Source organism: Balaenoptera physalus (genome assembly GCF_965194825.1).
Source record: "Balaenoptera physalus genome assembly, chromosome: 17".
Lineage (NCBI taxonomy): Eukaryota > Metazoa > Chordata > Mammalia > Artiodactyla > Balaenopteridae > Balaenoptera > Balaenoptera physalus.
Window position 1 is genome coordinate 3,398,621 of NC_138895.1, and position 19,969 is coordinate 3,418,589.

The following is a 19,969-nucleotide window of genomic DNA, read 5'->3' on the forward strand; positions in this document are numbered from 1 at the left end:
TATTCTCTTTGGAGTGACCATAATATTAGAAAGAGCAGAGACCCAGGATGAGAACATTTTATAATACAGAACTTCCACTGGGGACCCGCTCACCACTCCCAGGCTCCCTTTTCCCCAAGCATCAGCCACTGAGCACAGAGCAGGCTAAACTCTCTTTGTCCTGATTCTTCTTTACAGGTAAAGGAATCATGAACAATACTAAGTTATAATTTTTAGAATGAAAATATTTTCTTCTGACACTGGAAAATCCGCTTCAAAAACAGTATAAGAATATTTTTCAAATAGTGAAACGGCTCTATTAGTAGTGTTTTCTAAAACATCTTCATGTGCCCTTAATCATATATCCCTTAGTAAAACAAAATCTTAGAATTTCGATTAGACATAATTTAAAACACAAAGAGTATAATCATTTTGGCCAATTAATAGAGATGACTATCTTAGAGTCATTTCCTATCAACTAAATACCATATCAAACCTTTCAATAGTAAATGAAAGCTCCCAGAATAACTTGTAATTTCTGATTCCCTAAAAAAGCCATTGTCCAAAGTACCATTACTAGGAAGATTCCAAGAAACAAACAAGCATCTCTCTTATTTTTTGCTTTAGTGTTTATGGAAATAAGACCACTAGACAGAAACCAGACAGAAGCTCTTCTGTAATAATGTGTTGCCTTTCCTAACGTTTTTCTCTCCATCCAGAATGTAAACTACCTTAGGGTAGGTACTCAATCCACCTTGAATAATATTCAGTCCCTGCCACATAGGGAGGCAGGAATATATGGTGTTTGAGGAGAATAATTTGCTAAATAAACAAATTAATACCACAAGGAAACCCTTGAAAATATGGACTCAGTACAGTAGTTATTATGGAAGAGTAACCTGTTAAGATAAGCAAGGCAACGTAAGGGCTGATGTTTATAATTTGGAGACATCTTTTAACTCTGAGGATCAACTTCCTCTTGCATGTAGTAGGAGCTCAAAAAACATTAAATGAATGGGTGAAATAATCAACTACAAGACTTTTACAAGACTTTGGAAAACATCCAGTGATAGAGTTGTAAATATCCTCGGGAATGTCCATGAAGCTGAACTTATACCTACAAGGGGAAAGGAGAGTACTGAGGCAACCACCAAGGAAATTCAAGTCCAAGCACCCATTTTTATTAAATGTTTGACTTCAGGAAAAAGAGTGCATCTTTATCTTTAAAGACATATATAGGCTGAAAGTGAAGGGACAGAAAAAGATATTCAGTGAAAATGGAAACCAAAAGAGAGCAGGAGTAGCTAGCTATACTTACATAAGACAAAACAGATTTTGAGTTAAAAGCTGTCACAAGAGGCGATTTTATATGATAAAAGGGTCAATTCATCAAGATGATAAACAATTGTAAATATATATGCACCCAACATTGGAGCACCTAAATATATAAAGTATATATAAACAGAACTGAAGGGAGGCATAGACGGCAATATAATAATAGTAGGGGACTACAATATCCCACTTTCAACAACGGGTAGATTATCCACATAGAAAATCAGTAAAGAAATGGCAGACTTGAAAACATTAAAAATAAAATGAACTCAACAGATATACACAAAACATTTCACTCGAGAGCAGCAGAACAGGGGCTTCCCTGGTGGCGCAGTGGTTAAGAATTCACCTGCCAGTGCAGGGGACACGGGTTCGAGCCCTGGTCTGGGAAGATCCCACATGCCGCAGAGCAACTAAGCCCGTGTGCCACAACTGCTGAGCCCGCGAGCCACAACTACTGAGCCAGTGCGCCTAGAGCCCGTGCTCCACAACAAGAGAAGCCACTGAGATGAGAAGCCCACGCACTGCAACGAAGAGTAGCCCCTACTCGCTGCAACTAGAGAAAGCCTGCATGCAGCAATGAAGACCCAACGCAGCCAAAAAAAAAAAAAAAATGCCAATGCCAATCAGCTCTGATACAGTGTGCGGACATCACCTAAATTTCTCTTCTTGGTCACCCAGGGGTCTTGACATGCAGTGTGATGCACGCTCCAAATTGAGCACGCTAGCCGGTCTGGAGACAATCTTTCATCACATAAACAAAGCATGCTCCACAAAATAAAAGACACACGGAAAGGATGGAGCCCTCCTACAAGACTACTCTTCTCTCATTTCTTCCTCTATTAGTTTTGCCACACACACTAATCTTCTGCTGACACTGGGGGCTCTTTTCTTCCATTGCATCTGCACTCGTCCGTCTACAGCAGCTTCTTCCTGGAAAACCCACATCTATCTTCATTTCCTTTCAAAAACCTAACTGAAATCCATTTCTTCTAGAATGTCATTTTCTGACAATGATTACAGGAGTAGTGGTTACGTCAACAAGTATAACATAACTGTTCACAAGTATAACTGTAAAAATCAATTCTTTGTTTGCCCTGGGAAAAAATCATCCATCTTCTTTTGTTATTTAGCCCATTGTTCTCACCCTCACAGTACATACGCGGCATCTCCTCTTGAACCTAAGTTATTACGCACCAACCCCTAGGGCTCAGAAGAGTTTCCTGCAATTTTATTTCATGTGTTGTGTGTATGAAGAAACAAAATCCTGTGTGTAATTAATCATATTTGAAAGTGCTTCTCTGGTAAAGTTTGGCTTTTCTTAAAATGTACCAAGTATTATAGCTTAACACTTGCAGTGCTTATGCTGTAAACTCATTTTGTAGTTTAAGAGGAAAAAGATTATGTTTGATTTAAAAATGTGTACTATGCAGGATAAGCTATGATTTTAGCACCTGCCTTTTCACTGCGACCTGGAAAGTCCCTACTTGTCTGTACTCACAGGCGTCCTGAACCTCCAAAATAAACTGGAGCATTTAGACAACGGCTAAAGCAATAAATAGCATTTATAAAGTCCGAAGTGATTGCTCTGCTCCTCTACCCCCAGTGAATTTCTACTAAGACCAAAGATATTTTCACAGCTTTATCTTCTACAAGTAAAGCTAAGCTCCTAGAGCAGTAGTTCTCACCTTGGCTACAGGTCAGAGTCACCTGGGGAGATCTTAAAAATCTTGACACCCCAACTGTGCCTCAGGTCAATTAAACTGGACCCTCCAGAGTGGGACCAGGCGGCAGTATTTTCTAACGTACCCAGGTGATTCCAACACACGTCCCAGGGTCAGAACCACTGTCCTAAAAATACAGGGAAAACATCAAATGTCCTGTTTGCATGGGGTAAAAGGTAACGAGTCCAAAATCTGATGGTTTTGCTTCTCTATACTGCCATCCATCTGTGAACCTAATTTTGAATGGGCTACACCCAAATGAAGCTGCCAGGATAGTGGCCTGGAGGTTAACCCCTGAGGAAAAAGAGTAAATAGTCAGCATGACTCTAGTGACTTAGGGTGCTTTTTAGGGCGAAAGGAGAGGAGCGAGGAGGTGTATCTTAGAATCGCCAGGACGCAACAAATTGTATTTTAAATATCCACACGACTGTGGTTCCGTATTTCATCCCCACCCCTCCAGATTCCAATAAGCACTTTCTGAATAGGGGATAGCTTGGGTGTCTGTGTTCCGGTCATGCCATTATCCTATCCTGTGCGTAGATGTGGAAAGGAACACAAAACTGTTTTATTTCTCATCTTCCGTGGATTTAGCATTATATTTCAATTGGCATTTGTCTTTTCTTCTAGATATGTGTCCTACTCACTCCCAAATTAAGAGTTTGTGTGATTAGAAGTTACATTCTAAAAAATGAAATGATTTAACCGAATCACTTTGCTGAAACTGACACAACATTGTAAATCAACTCTACTTCAATAAAAAATTATTTCTCTTACGAACAATGATAAAATAAACATTTTTTAAATGAAATTTAAAAAGCTGCCCTTACCTTCCCTGACTTTGGTTCCTCCAAGGACTATGGCAGAGATGCCAACAGACGAAGACAGGATCCAAATACAGATGTTGATGATCTTTGCCTTCAGGGGCGTGCGGAAGTCGAGAGCCTTGACCGGGTGGCACACCGCGATGTATCGGTCCACGCTCATCATGGTCAAGGTGAAGATGCTGGTGAACATGTTGTAGTAGTCGATGGAGATGACGATCTTGCATAGCACATCCCCAAAGGGCCAGGAGTTCATCAGATAGACCGTGCTCTGGAAGGGCATGGTCGTGGTAACCAAAGCATCTGCCAAAGCCAGGTTAAATATATAGATGTTGGTTGCTGTCTTCATCTTTGTGTATCTAAAAGGCAAGAAACAAGATTATTTCCCTCCATCTTCATGTCATACCCATGATGTAAATGTGCCGCTGGGTTACTGAATTTGTTTTTCATTCACTTATTCTTTACGTATTTATCATCTAATATGTAAAAGGACTGTTCTAGACATTAGGGGTAGTAGAAAAATGGGCAAACATTTCTGACTTTATTTAGCTTTTATTCTAGTGCTTTGTTCCAAAATCTATTTAATTTTAAAAGGGTAAAGAAACGAGTATAGACAGACAGATGAACATACATATAGATCTTTTCAACAGACTTGCGTGTGATACAGGTCTTTATTTTGTGACTGACAATTCATTTTAATCCTACCCAGGACTGCTTGGCTTTGTTCATTTTTTAATGCTTTATTGTTTTTCACTGTGTAAAACAAAGATAAAACCTACCCAACTTTTCCTCGAGGAAGGTTTACCCAACTTTACTTTGAGAAATCACTCTTTGTAATTATGTCTTTTTAAATGGTTTTTAGTTTTAAATACGTTCAATTTCAATGACTACAACACAACTAAGTGTTGATTTTTGTCTACCAGTGTCCCACTAGCTTTTCATTTTAAATGCATTATGTAAAGAAAGCAGGCTGAGTTCTTCCCTTATACACAGTATAGCATAAAACATAATCTGGTATGGTAGGTGAGAAAGAAATCTGTTTTCCTTTACTTTCATCTTGAGAGATTTGTAAAGCACACAATGTGTTTCATTTTCCAACTGAGGGAACAGAAAATTTCAAAATAGGTCAGAAATATTGCCTTTAAGCCCAAATTATTTCTTTCAGTTTTAACATGAAGCTTAGAACAATTCCATTTTCTACTAAAACTGAATTAAGAAGATTGTTTTACTTAGAGAATGCTTCCTTAGAGAGCTACAGGGCATGAAATATACCAAACTACATCAGCGGGTTTTCTGAGGCCAAATGCTAAAATATGTTGGGAAAATCCATATATTAATTACTTTCTACACACCTCACATTTGTGAACCTAATCACAATTAATTCAGCCATGTCCCATGTACCTACAAGGAGCCAGACTTCAATGTTAGGGCCTTGACTTTAATTAAAGGTTCTTTGTAAGGAGCCAGTTATGGAAAACTACTTCTACTTTGGCTATAAAGTCAGTATCAGTGGTATTTATTGATCACTGTGTGCTGTTCAATACATAAACTTCCACATGACACTTCTGTGACAGGTGGTGACAGAACAGCCTTGTCTCCCCTTTTGCAGGCACTGTGGTCTGAAGTCAGACAGTCCTGAGTCTGAACTCAGTGTACGACTTTTCTGAGTTTCAGGTCCCATGAAACAAGGACAATAAAACCGAACTGACAGGACACAAGATAAAGGCAGGAGACAACCTGACTCAAAATACCCGACACACAGGATCACACTGCACTCAGGGTCCCACCCCGGCACCAGTCTCCTTGCCTGTTTCCTCTCCCTGCCTGTGCTTAGATGAAGGCATTGTGAACACTTGTACCCAAGTCAGTATCTCTTGGCCTCCGTTTTGATGCTCTGTTAACTAAACAGTGCTTTAATCTGGAGAGCGAGGAGTTTATTCTAAAATATGTTTTGCTTTTACATTTTTTACTCAAATATTATTAAATGGCCCATAAGTTTTAGAAAGTGATTGAATGTATATGCCCAAGACTCTGAGCACAGGCTTTTAAAGGCACAGATAACTAAGCAAGTGCATTTCCTGAGACAGAGCCAAATGTTTCTGTTTTTTTTAAACCATGTTTTAAATTGAAGTATAGTTAATTTACAATATTGTCTTAGTTTCAGGTGTACAGCAAAGTGATTCAGTTACACCTATATATCAATACACATATATATATGTATTCTTTTTCAGATTCTTTGCCATTATAGGTTATTACAAAATATTGAGTATAGTTCTCTGTGCTATACAGTAGGTCCTTGTTGATTACCTATTTTATATACAGTAGTGTGTATCTGTTAATCCCAAACTCCTAATTTATCCCTCCTCCCACTTCCCCTTTGGTAACCATACATTTGTTTTCTATGTCTGTGACTCTATTTCTGTTTTGTAAATAAGTTTGCTTATATCATTTTTTTAGATTCCACATATAAGTGATATCATATGATATATGTCTTTCTCTTTCTGACTTACTCTGCTTAGTATGATAATCTCTAGGTCCATCCGTGTTGCTGTAAATGGCATTATTTCATTTTTTTTAACATCTTTATTGGAGTATAATTGCTTTACAATGGTGCGTTAGTTTCTGCTGTATTGCAAAGTAAATCAGCTATACGTATACATATATCCCCATATCCCCTCCCTCTTGCGTCTCCCTCCCACCCTCCCTATCCCACCCCTCTAGGTGGTCACAAAGCACCGAGCTGATCTCCCCATGCTATGCGGCTGCTTCCCACTAGCTATCTATTTTACATTTGGTAGTGTAGGTATGTCCATGCCACTCTCTCACTTTGGCATTATTTCATTTTTTTTATGGCTGGGTAAATTCCATTGTAAATATACACCACATCTTCTTTATCCATTCATCTGTCAATGGACACTTAGGTTGCTTCCACGTCCTGGTTATTGTAAATAGTGCTGCTATGAACATTAGGGTGAATGTATCTTTTCAAATTAGAGTTTTCTCTGGATATATGTCCAGGAGTGGGATTGCTGGGTCATATGGTAGTTCTATTTTTAGTTTTTTAGGGAACCTCCATACTGTTCTCCATAGTGGCTGCACCAATTTACATTCCTACCAATGGTGTAGGAGAGTAGAGTCAAATGTTTCTAATGAATAAATGCTATCTGTTCAAATACAGTCTTCTTAAAAATATGGTTTTATGTTTGAAAAATGCATCTTACAAACCAGGCTCCTACTCTTTCAATCCCTGACACTAGCAAAGACTTGAGTTGGCAACAGCTTTGACTTCTGCTCTCGTGTTTTGTGACCTGATATTCTCCTCTTTCTTTACGAAGTTAGGCTGATGATGTTCTCTGCCTCATACATTTAGGTGGACCTGGGTTCTAATCCTTAGTTTTCCCTCCAACTGACAGACTTTGGAGAGATCACTGAAAACCCTGAGCTTCCGTTTCCCAACTATAGAATAGGAAACATAACACTTATCTCATGGAGTTCCTGAGACAACTAAGGGAAAGCACCTGATTTGGAGACTAGGTGTAATTTACTTCATGTCTCCAACCCTGTCCCCTGCTCTTGTGTGGGTGGAAGCCACCAGTTACCACAGGAAGCAGAGGGGAACATAGTTTCTAGTTAACACCCCTGGTTGTACTTACCCATTTCAGCTTGAATATCAAAGATAATAGTAAAAATGAAGCTTGGGACCTTAACTGCTAGAAGACCATGAATGGAATGATACATGAGTTACAATAAAACAGAATATGCATCTTTTAAGTAGCAATAAAATGCTGAATAATAACTTGCTCTGAGCTTTTCAAAAATATTTTTAATAATTAGATGTGTGAAACTGCTTCAGGCCTGAACTTATAAAGAGTTCAAATCTTGTCATCAAATCTCAGAAAAAGAGAGATGACTAGCTACAACAGAGATGTCTACGAATTACACAGATTGTAATTATACCAACTGTAGCAAAAGTCCATGCTCCCCGAGAAACAAGCTCTGCCCAGATTCTTCATGCTGGAGCTACCGCTGTTACCACCCCAAGGGCTACAGGCATCTGCCAGAGACGTAGAGAGATGCCTGCACCCTCCTCCTGTACCCCCTGCATCCACCAACATCCAACGTCACAGCACTGAGGTGGATCGCGTTAATGACAATAATGGTAATAACCATTTACTTCAAAACACTCCCTGTGTCAGACTCTGCTGTACATTCCACGTGCTTTATCCCACGTAGTCCTCACGGTGACTCTGTGTGGTGGGTACCAGCATTTCTACTCTAGAAATGAGGCCACTGAGAATCGCTGGAGTTCTGTACTTTTCTCAAAGTAATACGGTTATAAAAGGGACTGCAGGAATTCAAACCCAGGGGTTTGACTTCATCCCTGCATTTTTACATCTCTCCAGCACTTGATAATTTACAAAGCTCCGAATTTTGACTTCCATGTATCCTATTTGATTCTCACAACTGCCCTTCGAGTTGCCCAGGAGATTTAGGTTTTTTCTCTAATATCGCTGAAGAAAGTAGGCTCAAGTGAGTAAAGTGATTTTTCTAGTGTCAGCAGAGGCAAGGGCTCAGTGGGAGGATGTGGAGGAGGCAGCAGGGCACGGCCCCTCCTCCAGGGTTCTGGAAGACACATGCTTCCAAGCCTACAACACTGAAAGGGAGAACTAAACAGGTATAATTAAAAGTAGCAGACTATGGGCTCCCCGCATAGCTATTGACAGTCTTTTATGCTCTACACTGGACTGCATCCAGTGGCCACGGGATTAAAAGACCCCACCCCCAAAGACAGTCTGGTTGAGCCCCCCTGGGTATTGTTTGCATTGAACCAAAGCAAAATAGCAGTGAGTTCTTTCAGTCACTGTGTGTATGCTGGTGAAAACAAACAAGTAAGCTTTCTCACTGCGATCAGATAGGAAATTATTCTCCGTTCCATCCACACCGCTTTCTAAGAAGTTGCAAGTATTTCAAGTAAAATGGCCCCATGTGAGTGGGAATTCTTGGCTCGTGTGCAGCGGCTGGAGGTGGGCTGGCGGCGCGTGGCCGCACTTTTCAGCGTCCAGGCCCCAGGAGCACGTGGCATTAAAAGAGCAAAGTCTGCGCGCTGTCCCCGCTGAACTTGTCAATGTTGCAAGCCTGCAAACGACGGTGGGAGGTGGAGCGCCGGCCAGGAAAAGGGCTCAGCAGGGAGCCCAGGGCGCCAGCCGTGAGGACGTCATCGCGGGGCAACGTCACGGATGGTGTCCCCGCGAGCGGACAGCGCTCCCCATCGCACGCAGACTCAAGACCTTCCTAGCGTGGTTCTCTTCACAGGGACTTGGGGGTGGCGTGGCTTCTGAACTGGCAGCCGTACACACTCGTGTGACAGCGAGGGGAACAAAGTTACCTGCAGGGCTCTTGGGAACCAGCGTCACCAGGTGGAGATTCTGGGACAGCGTGGCACTTGCACGAGAGAAGTGAGGCGACGGCAGGAGGAGCATTGACCCTGTGACCCTGCAGCCGAACCTGCTGGGCGCAGACAATGCAGGTGGAGACGTCACTCTTGGATCATTACCGTCCCTTGCTACTGGGGTGCATTCCCCAGTGTTTCTCTTTTAATTTAAATGAAGCTTCTTTAATCAGGAGCTGCTTTTTAGCTTCGGGGCAGCATAATAAAGCCATAATCTTGACGGCTAATCACCATACATCTTTAAACACAGAGGCGGTTCGGTTCTGCGGATTCCGGTTACTTGCGGCTCTTACCCATCCTGGTCCGCCAGGCTGACATCCTCTCCCCCTCTTCAGTCACGCTCCTGCGCCTGCCCCAGACTCAACTTGTCATCATCTCCGCACGTCTCAATGCCTGCTCCATGCACAGCAATACACTGGGCACTGAGCCCACTGAACAAGAAGTTTATACGGACCCTGCCCCCAGGGTCTTTCAAACTAATCGAGCCAAAGTCATGATGTGAACTAGAGAAGTAGACAGAGGGGAAGTTCGCTGTGTAGTGAAGAGATCAGGACATATTTCAAGGAAGGCAGAACCTGGATAGGCTCGTGCACTTTGAGAAGGATTTGGACACGGAGGTTTGCTGGCTGGAGTCTCATTCAGGGCCACGGGTCCTGCTGGGGGTGATGGGAGGCTGCTTGGGATGGGAAAAGGGGGGGGGTCAGGCCACAGAGAACCTTGAACACCAGGAAGAAAAACCATTTTAAGTATTGCCTGAGGACTCACGTGACAGACACTGTTTTAGGAACTTTATGTCATCTGGCAATAATGTCACGATGATTACCTTACCCGGTGCCTCAAATTACTCAGCACAGGACCTGGTACCTGATAACCACGCAGTGGGCGCCAGCCCTCCTGGCCATCATCCTGCTGCCGCCCCTCTTATTATGTTGTTGGTGTTACCGTTCATCACCTACCGCAGTCCTAGTAACTGTACTGCAATCCTGCAAGATACAGCAGCCCCACTCTTTCTGAAGAGGAGGCAGCCTTAGAGATGATTCTCAGTGCTTCTTGGAATCCATCGCTAATACGTAAAGGAATTCAGGACCATAGTCCAAAGATTCTTAAGGAGTCAGAAATTTTATCAGAGGACTAATGGGATTCTGTGAATTCTGCTACTTCTAGCAGCTAAAGGTTGAAAAACATTCTGATAAGTGTGGTTTAGTGTGAATCATGAGGGCAGAAAACATGTGACGTGATGAAACGGGGCCTGGTCCAGGGAATGCAAATATAAAATATTAGCATTTTACCCCTCGATGGACAAATGCCGTCAGCACGTCATGGTGTTTCAGGTTTTCCACAAGCAATACCCATTTTTTTTCAGGTGAGGAAACTCAGTGAAGAAGTAAGTGATTTCCTCAAATTTGAGAGACAGTGAGAAGTAAAATCTGAGCCTTCTGAGTAGTTATCAAACTACTGCTCCAACGTAATGAAAAAACAAACACCCTACTGGCCATTTTTCTGAAGAGACTCCTTTAATACAGCAAATAGCTAACGGCCAATAGAAAGCTCCTGAACAAACACTGGTCTGGTGAAAAAAACAAGTGTGATCGAAGGCTCCCGCCCCACGGGAACCTGGCCACTACCCCACAAGCCTGGAGCTGCACCAGGAGTCCGAAGGCCCCAAACACCAAACTCAGTAGGACAGTTCTACAGCACCTGGGAAGATGCAACCCTTTTTAACCAGCGGTGGGAGAACAGCACAGTGAGAGATGGGTTTCAGCACTCTTTTCCCTGCATGATTTATTCATACTCCTGGGGATGCTTTCCAGACACACAGCATTCTAGATTTTACATTTAAAATAACTAGACATGATGGCTGTACTGATGTGAATTCTCAGGAGAGCTTATTTGAAAACATAGTAGGTTTGCTTCATTAAATTCTCCAGATATTTCCAGTTCACCTCAATGAAATGAATTTGCTATACATCCTTTTAGATTACTTACTACTGAAATTATGGTTCTTTACTCAAGGGCAGTAGCTTATTAATTTTTTTTTTTTTAAAGAAGGGAAATTCAGCCATTGTTTCTCCAGTGATCTGACTTTGAAATTGCCTCAATCTATAGTATTTTAAAGGAGTCATATTCACGTAGGTATCAGGTCGCTGATACTCTCCCACATGCAAAGAGCAAAAGCTTTCCTGAGAACAGAGGAGTGGGGCGTGTCTCCCAGTCCTGACTCTTGTGACTGCAGGTACCAGGCTGGTAGTGATGGACAGCCAGAAGGGCGGACAGGCATCTCACCGGGTCCTGGCAGGTGGTCCTTGCAGGGTAGCAGGAGAAGGGGAGGAAGGCGCATGCAGAAGTAATGCTTTTACTGCAATAGCCAGGGCCCCAGAAGCTACTCATTCTCCCTGCAGTCACGGCCCTGAGACCCAGAAGAAATGTTCTAGTGCGTTCGGTGGTGCACGCTGGGTGAGTGTTTATCACGCCCAACCACACCTGGTAGAAAACTACAAATCTCAAATGACTGACATGTTGCTTCCTAGTGTACAACTATCTGCATACCTAGAAGTACACAGAATTCTTAAGTTATTTTTCCATTTTTATACAGAAAACTGACCTAGCTAAGGTGAACCACCCTCCTGCTCTCTCTTTCACGGGAAGGAAGTGCCCCTACAGTAGGTGGAAAGCAACACAGCAAAGCAGAAACAGTTTAGAGTTGCGTTGTGAAGTTAAAAGAGTTAATACTCAACAGAACCTTGGAAAATCGCTCCTATTGCTACAGCCGATCGTTAAAGCCTCATAACTCCAGCCATTCTTAGTCTGAAGGCTGCCCTGCTCAACTCCAGACCAGTTCCTTTGGGGTATCTCAATTCATCACGTTTTACGTTTTTCTCATTTTTCATTTAATTTCTGACTTGCTTGGCCAGTGAAGTGGGTTAAAAAAAAAAACAAGACATAAGCCTTTTATAATATTAGCCTCACTCCTAAAACCTATTCTTCTTACGTTAGTTTTCCTTATCTAAGACAAAAGCCAGCATCCCCTCCAAAGAAAGAAAGAAACAAACAAAAAACCATTAGCTGATTTTCTGTTAAGGAATAAATGAATGTTATTCTGAAACTATCTTTTGTTAACAAGGTATCTTGTTAAGCCTGTAAAACTTGCACCACTGAAACCATGTTAAGCCAAATCTTAGAAAGGAAACCGTCCTGCGGACGTAGAATTTTAGTTTCAGCTGAGCACAGAACACCCCGTCACCCTCCCACCCTCAACCCCCAACCCCCTGCAGCGACAACTGAGTGTGTCCACAGGTTAATCTGGAGTAAAGGAGGCGTCTACTGCCCAGTTCTCCCAAAGACACTGCTGGCTGCCCCAGAGACACAGCTGGAGACACGGTAAATGGAGAGGTGCTACCTTCTCCCAGTGAGAAGTCAGTCCCTCCTGAAACTAAAACTCTAAGACAGGCACTGGGAAAAACTGTAAAGGCAACACAATCCAAAAGGGATGTTGAGGACTACAATTTTGACCAAGTCTGTTAAAGCTTAAGAGCTCTATACCTGATCACCACCTTGGTTTTTTTTTTTTCTCTTTCTTTCCTTTTCTTTTTTCCTGCTTTGTTTTCTTTCTTTCTTTCTTTCTTTTTAAGCAGCCGTTTAGTCTCTGCTCTCTGAAACAGCTCCGTGAGGATTTGGACTTCTGTGATCGATGTCCCACAGCAAAGAAAATAATTCCATTTAGCTAATCCATATAAACAGTTGCAGTGAAGCCAATTCTCTCTTTTTTTTTTTAATTTTATTGCATTTTTTATTTATTTATTTTTATATTTATTTTTGGCTGTGTTGGGTCTTCGTTTCTGTGCGAGGGCTTCCTCTAGTTGCGGCGAGCGGGGGCCACTCTTCATCGCGGTGCGCGGGCCTCTCACTATCGCGGCCCCTCCCGTTGCGGGGCACAGGCTCCAGATGCGCAAGCTCAGCAGTTGTGGCTCACGGGCCCAGTTGCTCCGCGGCATGTGGGATCCTCCCAGACCAGGGCTCGAACCCGTGTCCCCTGCATTGGCAGGCAGATTCTCAACCGCTGCGCCACCAGGGAAGCCCCAATTCTCTCTTTTAAGAGCTTGTCAAACAGTAAAATTACTTCCAGAAATTCATGATAGGCTCTTCTGAAAATAATTTCTGAAGTTATTTTACTATGTTGCTTTAATGGAAATGTTGGGTGTTGATTCAAAGAGAGGATTCAGGATAAATTACAACATATTTTTTTTAACCCAAAGCCTAAGGTAAGACTGCTGTTGGACAGCCGCACACCTCGCCTTCCCTCCCACACCTCCCGAGGTGACACTTGGTGACACTGTCTAAGGTCGGCTCCCGTGACATTTGAGAGAACCTGGGACACGTTGCACACACACCTGCAGTGATTACAGCAACACTTGCAGCAGGAGGACTGGGTCACCTGGCATGGAGAAGAGGCAGGCAGTGTAGCAGACACTGTGACTGGCTCACCCCATCCCCCCTCCCATCCTTCCCCGAATTGGTTATGCCACACAGCTTTGGCGGGACGGGCATAAGCTCACGCATGGGGTCCCCACTGACTCAGAGGTGGCCTGAGTGAGTCAGATGGTCTCAGAAGGGTAGAGTGTGGGACTTCCGTCATGCCTGGGGAAGAAACACCCTGCCCCCTAATTTGTGAGCCAGAGAACAGGTACCTTCGTGAGGAACAACTTCCAGGCCCAGCAAGCTTGGGTGGGTTATTTGCCTTTGGAGAAGAAATCTGAGTTCAGGAAATGGAACAATTTCCAGAGTATTTTTGTAGTTCTGGTTTTTCTAAGCCCCTTACAAAGTGACCTCTTTTGGCAAATTCCAACACCGCCCAAGCTGAATTATAGGGAAGCCAAAGTCTTCTACTCCAAGGGCAAAGTCAGCAGAACGCTGAACCCTAGAGATCTTTATTATGGTAGCAAAGTATTAATGAAAACTAATGAGAAAAGGAAAAGGCAAACCTTAAGACCAAGGACCAAATAATTTTCCGATTTCTGTTATTTTTTTCCTAATAATTTTTCCTTGTTTATCCCTACACTCAATTTAAAAAGAAACATACCTTTATAAGAGTAAAGCTTTTCTTTAAATTAAACAAAAGAAAAAATATATATACGTAACTTCATAAAGACTGAAGCTTGAAGAGTGTCTTCTTAAAGAGAACAGAAAATGGATAAGTGGTGTTTAGAGTTGAATTGTGTCCCTCCAATTCATATGTTCAAGTTCTACCCGCCCAGTACTTCAGAATGTGACTGTATTTGAAAGTAGAGTCTTTAAAGAGGTGAAATGAGGTAAAATTAAGGTAAAATGGGGTCATTAGAGTGGGCTCTAATCCAACATGACTGGTGTCCTTATAAGAAGAGGACATTAGGGCACAGAGAGTAGGGATGCCGTCCACACAGACAACCATGTGAGGACACAGGGAGAAGGCAGCCGTCTGCAAGCCAAGGAGAGAGGCCTCAGGAGAAACCAAACCTGCCAACACCTTGATCTTGAACTTCCAGCTTCTAGAACTGTGAGAAAACACATTTTTGTTGTTTAAGCCACCCGGTCTGTGGTACTTTGTTACGGCAGCCCTAGCAAACTAATACAGGCAGATGTCTAGAAATCTGAGCTACCTGCAAGATAATCGCATAGAGCCATCCAGAAGGAAGGAGGCCAGCTGCGTCCGCAGCTGGGGATGAGTAAGTGGGAGAGAGATACACAGACCTAGGACCGGTCAGAATTTCCCTGACAGTTACAGCCACAAGAATGGACGACACCACTGAGAGTGATGGTCAGTTTGACAAGCCACCTTGGCCAGGCTACAGTCTCTGCATACTCAGTCACTTACCAAGCTGCCGCTGTGGAGGTGTTTTGTAGATGTGGTTAAAGTCCATAATCAGTTGACCTTAAGCAAAGAAGATGACCCTAGATGATCTGGTGGGCCTGGTCCAATCAGTTGAAAGGCCTTAAATACAGGGCTGCGGCTTCCCTGAGAAAGAAGAGATTCTGCCTGGGGAGGGTAGCCTGCCTCTCCTGACGCCTGCGCTCGGGGCTGCAGACCTGCCTAGGCAGCCCCACGATCACGTACGCCAATGCCTTGGAATGAACCCTCAACACACACATCCCCTACTGGTTCTGCTCCTCTGGTTGAATCCGGACTAATACGGAGGGTGTGCAAAGTGAGGACAAAGAGAGCTGAGAAGGCTCTGGAAAAGAGGAGCATTTAGGGAACATCAGGGAAGAGGGGGCTGTGATGGAGGCTGAAACCCAGCAGATGTGGAAGGAAGTCAAGGAGAAGGTGAGACTGGTCCAGCATGCTGAATGCCCATGGGAGTCAAGGGACATCCAGGCCTAAATGAGCATCCGGACTGTGGGAGCTTCAGCTCCGGGAGAGGAGTGTCACACCATGGGCACCCCCAAGGTGCTGGTAGGACTAAGGACATGGATCAAGGGCTGAGGTAAGAACATCCTATGCCAGGACCACAAACCCCAAAGCCTGGAGAGGGAGGCTGGAGTGCTTAAATTGTAAGGTTTTCAAAGTGAAAGGTTAAAGTACCCTAACATTAGGCAATTATAGCAGTTGCTACACATTAAATGATGAAAATCCTTGAAATGCTAGATTATCTTCAGAAGATACTGGACAGCATTCCAGGTGTTCAGGGTGGGAAAAGCTATGTGTAAGGCAGGTCTAAAAACATTCAAAGCTTTTTCCACAACCCTCACTTTCTCCCCAGGTCTGAGCTGGCCATCCCAGACCTGCACCTGCCCTGCCATCCAAGCGTCCAAATTCCATCTCCAGAGTGACTTCCTAGAGAACTCAACCAGGACTCTTTTGCACGTACAATATTTTAAAATAACGTCCTTCTTGACACGGGGAGGGGGAAGGGTAAGCTGAGACAAAGTGAGAGAGTGGCACTGACCTATATACACTACCAAATGTAAAACAGATAGCTAGTGGGAAGCAGCCGCATAGCAAGGGGAGACCAGCTCGGTGCTTTGTGACCACCTAGAGGAGTGGGATAGGGAGGGTAGGAGGGAGACGTAAGGGGGAGGGGATATGGGGATGTAGGTATAGTATAGCTGATTCACTTTGTTATACAGCAGAAGCTAACACAACATTGTAAAGCAATTATACTCCAATAAAGACGTTAAGAAAAATAATGTCCCTCTCAAAAGTGATCCCCCATCTTTTCAAGTGATGCTGGTCAGCCCTCGACGTCAATCACAGAAGCTGCACTTGAATTCCACACTCTGGTTCTGTTCTGAGTTCTGATGAGCAAACCACCGCCTGCTGCAAACCATCTTCAGCCCTTTTTTCTCCTGAGCAAAATAAACCCAAGTCCATCAAGTTTCCTTCTGAGGTTTCATTTTTCAATTCTTTGACCCTGTATCAGCTTGAACAAAATGCTCCGTAATGCTCTCAGCCATAGGTTTAAGCCAACTATTGTTTCAGTAGGTTGGCTTTCCAGGATGAGAATAGAACTCTTCCGTCTTCATTTACTATCAAGTGGGGTGGGAGGATGGATGATGTTACGTGAACTCTCTAACTCCTATTGTATTTTTAGCTGAATTTATCCCTTTCACACAAATTTTAATCTTGGATATCTTTGGAATAGATATATTCAATTTATAATTATACTTTTTTATATTTATCATTAAAAATCCTAGTCAATCTACAATGATTCTTTCTGACATGTCTAATGCTCCCCGTGGAGTTCCCTTTGCATATATTTTAAGATTCTTTATTCTTTTTAATCCTAGACTGCAGGGCTATATAAAAAGTTGTAGAGCCACTAAGAAGCCCTTCTCAAACTCAAAGCTTCAAGTTCTCATTCAAGTGACAGTAAGATGTATCTGTTTCACTCAAGCACTGAAATATGATAGGAGAAGGAACAGAGTGGGTTTGTTCTTAGCACCCTCTTTTTCTGTAACAATGTTTTATTATAAGACAACGGCCGCTGTAGCAAAGATCTTCTAAAAAATTTAATTATAGTCTAGAATACAGCTGTCTTTTCTTTTCCTTTGGTTACTATAATCTTCCCTCTAATGGAGAGCAGCCCTAAAATTACTAATGACCTAGGAAAACAATGTGCTTTAAAAATATTCCTCCTGGGGCTTCCCTGGTGGCGCAGTGGTTGAGAGTCTGCCTGCCAGTGCAGGGGACGCGGGTTCGGGCCCTGGTCTGGGAGGATCCCACGTGCCTCGGAGCGGCTGGGCCCGTGAGCCACAATTGCTGAGCCTGCGCGTCTGGAGCCTGTGCTCCGCAACGGGAGGGGCCGCGATGGTGAGAGGCCCGCGCACCGCGATGAGGGGTGGTCCCCACTTGCCACAATTGGAGAAAGCCCTCGCACAGAAACGAAGACCCAACACAGCCATAAATAAATAAATAAATAAATAAAATATTCCTCCTTCTGTATCTTGTACTAATCACTGATAGAAGTCCTGTAAAATGCAATAAGCAATTATGAAAAGCAAGGTTACCAAGCTAGAGACGCTAATTGTAGGTGAAAAGAGCTTTATAATATGTATTTGGAAGCTTAAATGATGGTTTTCAGTTCCAGAGCACAGATGAGGATAAAAGACCCGACATTTCCAATAGAGAGAGAGAGAGAGAGAGAGAGAGAGAGAGAGAGAGGCAGAGAGAAAGGGGTGTTTGAAAGATTCATGCTACTGCAGATATTGTTCTTAAAGTTCATAATAAAGAGAAATTAGGTCTTCACCCTTTCTATGTCCCTAAACAGCGTGACTTGCAGCCTTCCTTTATTTCACAGGAACTTCTCAAAGGAATCTCAGCTTCGTAGTCACTCTCAAAGGTGCAACTGCAGAGCATTAAGTCTGCCAGAAACGGAAACTTCTCAAAGAGCATCCAGACAATGTTAGGATTTTTTTTTTCTCTTGTTTCCTTTGTTGCAAGACGCCAAAAGAGAAATCACTTCACTTACCAGAAAATTAGCATATACGCGGATATTTGGATATTTATTACTGGAAGTTGACGTCAATGTATCCACAAAAGAACAATAAAATCAAACTTTCAGTTCTCACCGTGGGAGATAAAAAGCAAAACAATTTTTGGAAACCTCCAGCAGCTGTACTTTAACAGATAAATATTAGGTGGCTTATGTACAAAAATCACTGGTATTCTAAACAAATAAGATGGCATATCAGTACTAAAAAGGCTCGTGTATGGATACCAGCAACCCTGAATAGTATGCTGGCTTTGCTTCATAAACCATACCACCAGTCTGACGAGCCACAGGAAATTCTGAATTATCTCCAGTGCATTAGGTGGGCATGAATTTTATCTAAAGAAACATTTGCAAAGGGGAAAACGAAGTGCTCCAAACGGGCGCAGGCAACCAGGCAAAAGGCCAGGCGGATGGACCAGTTTCGTTCCCACGAGACACTGGCTTTGCCCCTTGCAGGGACACCCCCTGCATTCTCCCTGTCCGTAGGGTTTTCAGTAGGGGTTTGGGGGGCAGGGAGGGTCACTCCTAAATCCTCAAGACACCTCCGGCTGCTCGGATTCGCACTCTGCGAACCTCGAAGTCCCGCACCAAAAACTCTCGCAGGAAATCTCACTTCTAGGAGGCCACGCTCTGAGACTTTGCGGAGCCCGACGGAACGGGGTCCCCGTTACCGGGCGGGCGTCCCTCCGCGCGTCCTGGTGGCCAGCCCGACCTTCCCTCCCTGCTGCGGCCACTGCGGCGCCCGGACCCCGCGCTCACCGGACGATGACGAACATGACCAGCGAGTTGCCCACCAGGCCCACGACGAACACCACGGAATAGACCGCCGTGATGATGACCGGGATGACCGGCGAGATGTGCTCGGGCTCCGGCGGCGCGTCCTCGGCGCCCGCGCTGCTGTTGCGGTCCGGCTCGGCCCAGCCCGGGACCCGGCCGCTGCCGTTGGGGGGCAGGCAGGTGCTCGGGGCGCAGGTGGAGCCCGGCTCGCCGCGGAAGATCTGGACCGGCGGCTCCATGTCGGGCGGCTGCAGCTGCGGGGCGAGGACAGGCGACACCTGCGGGCTGCGGGGGCGAGAGAACCGGCTGGGCCCCGGAGGCAAACTTTGGCCGCGCCCGAGCCAGCGCGCGAGGCCGGCGGCGCCGAGGGCCCAGGGCCCGCTGATGCCCGCCCCGGGGGACGGGCCTCTGGCTGCCGCCCGCGCCGGCAGACGCGCCGCGGGTGCCAGGAGGGGCGGAGAGCACGCCCGCCTTTCCCCCGGTTCCCGAAATCCGCCCCCCTTGGAACCGTCCCCGGACTGCGGCCCGGAGCCCCCAGGGACACGAGATCCCAGGAGCACCGTCCTCGCTCCCAAGCACGGCGCCTCGAACGCCCGGAGCTCACCTCTGGGCCCGGAGACGCGCGGGGCGATGCAGTGATGCCGGCCCGCGCGGGTCCTCGCGTCCCCGGGTCCGCTCGGCCCTCGGGTCGCCGCGCTCACGCAGCCCCGCGCTCCGGCCGCGGACGCCTCCCCCCCGAGCGCGTCCCCGCCGCTCCGCGCGCGGCTCCCACGAGCGGAGGCGGCTGAGCCCCCGGGACGCCGCGAGGACGCGCGGGCGCCAGGGACCCCGCCCCGGCCGGCCGGCCCGCCCACCTGGGCCCGCGGCGCCCCCGTGCCCGCGCGCAGCCTCGCTCCGACGGCCCCCGCCGCCCCGCCGCCT

At 45.1% G+C, this 19,969-nt stretch overlaps 1 protein-coding gene and 1 long non-coding RNA gene across 2 annotated transcripts in view; both read right to left on the reverse strand.

The window, feature by feature from the left end:
* Nucleotides 1-19,802, reverse strand: part of OPRK1 (opioid receptor kappa 1) — a 35,771-nt gene extending 15,969 nt beyond the window's left edge. The window contains exons 1-3 of the mRNA XM_082433097.1: nucleotides 19,653-19,802; nucleotides 19,031-19,333; nucleotides 3,863-4,215 (exon numbers count right to left, since the gene is read on the reverse strand). Coding sequence (XP_082289223.1) covers nucleotides 3,863-4,215; nucleotides 19,031-19,287 — 610 coding nt within the window. The 5' untranslated portion in view covers nucleotides 19,288-19,333; nucleotides 19,653-19,802. The remainder of the gene's footprint in view (nucleotides 1-3,862; nucleotides 4,216-19,030; nucleotides 19,334-19,652) is intronic.
* Nucleotides 1-19,969, reverse strand: part of LOC309646605 — a 181,117-nt gene that overhangs the window by 86,905 nt on the left and 74,243 nt on the right. The gene's annotated exons all lie outside the window — the stretch shown is intronic.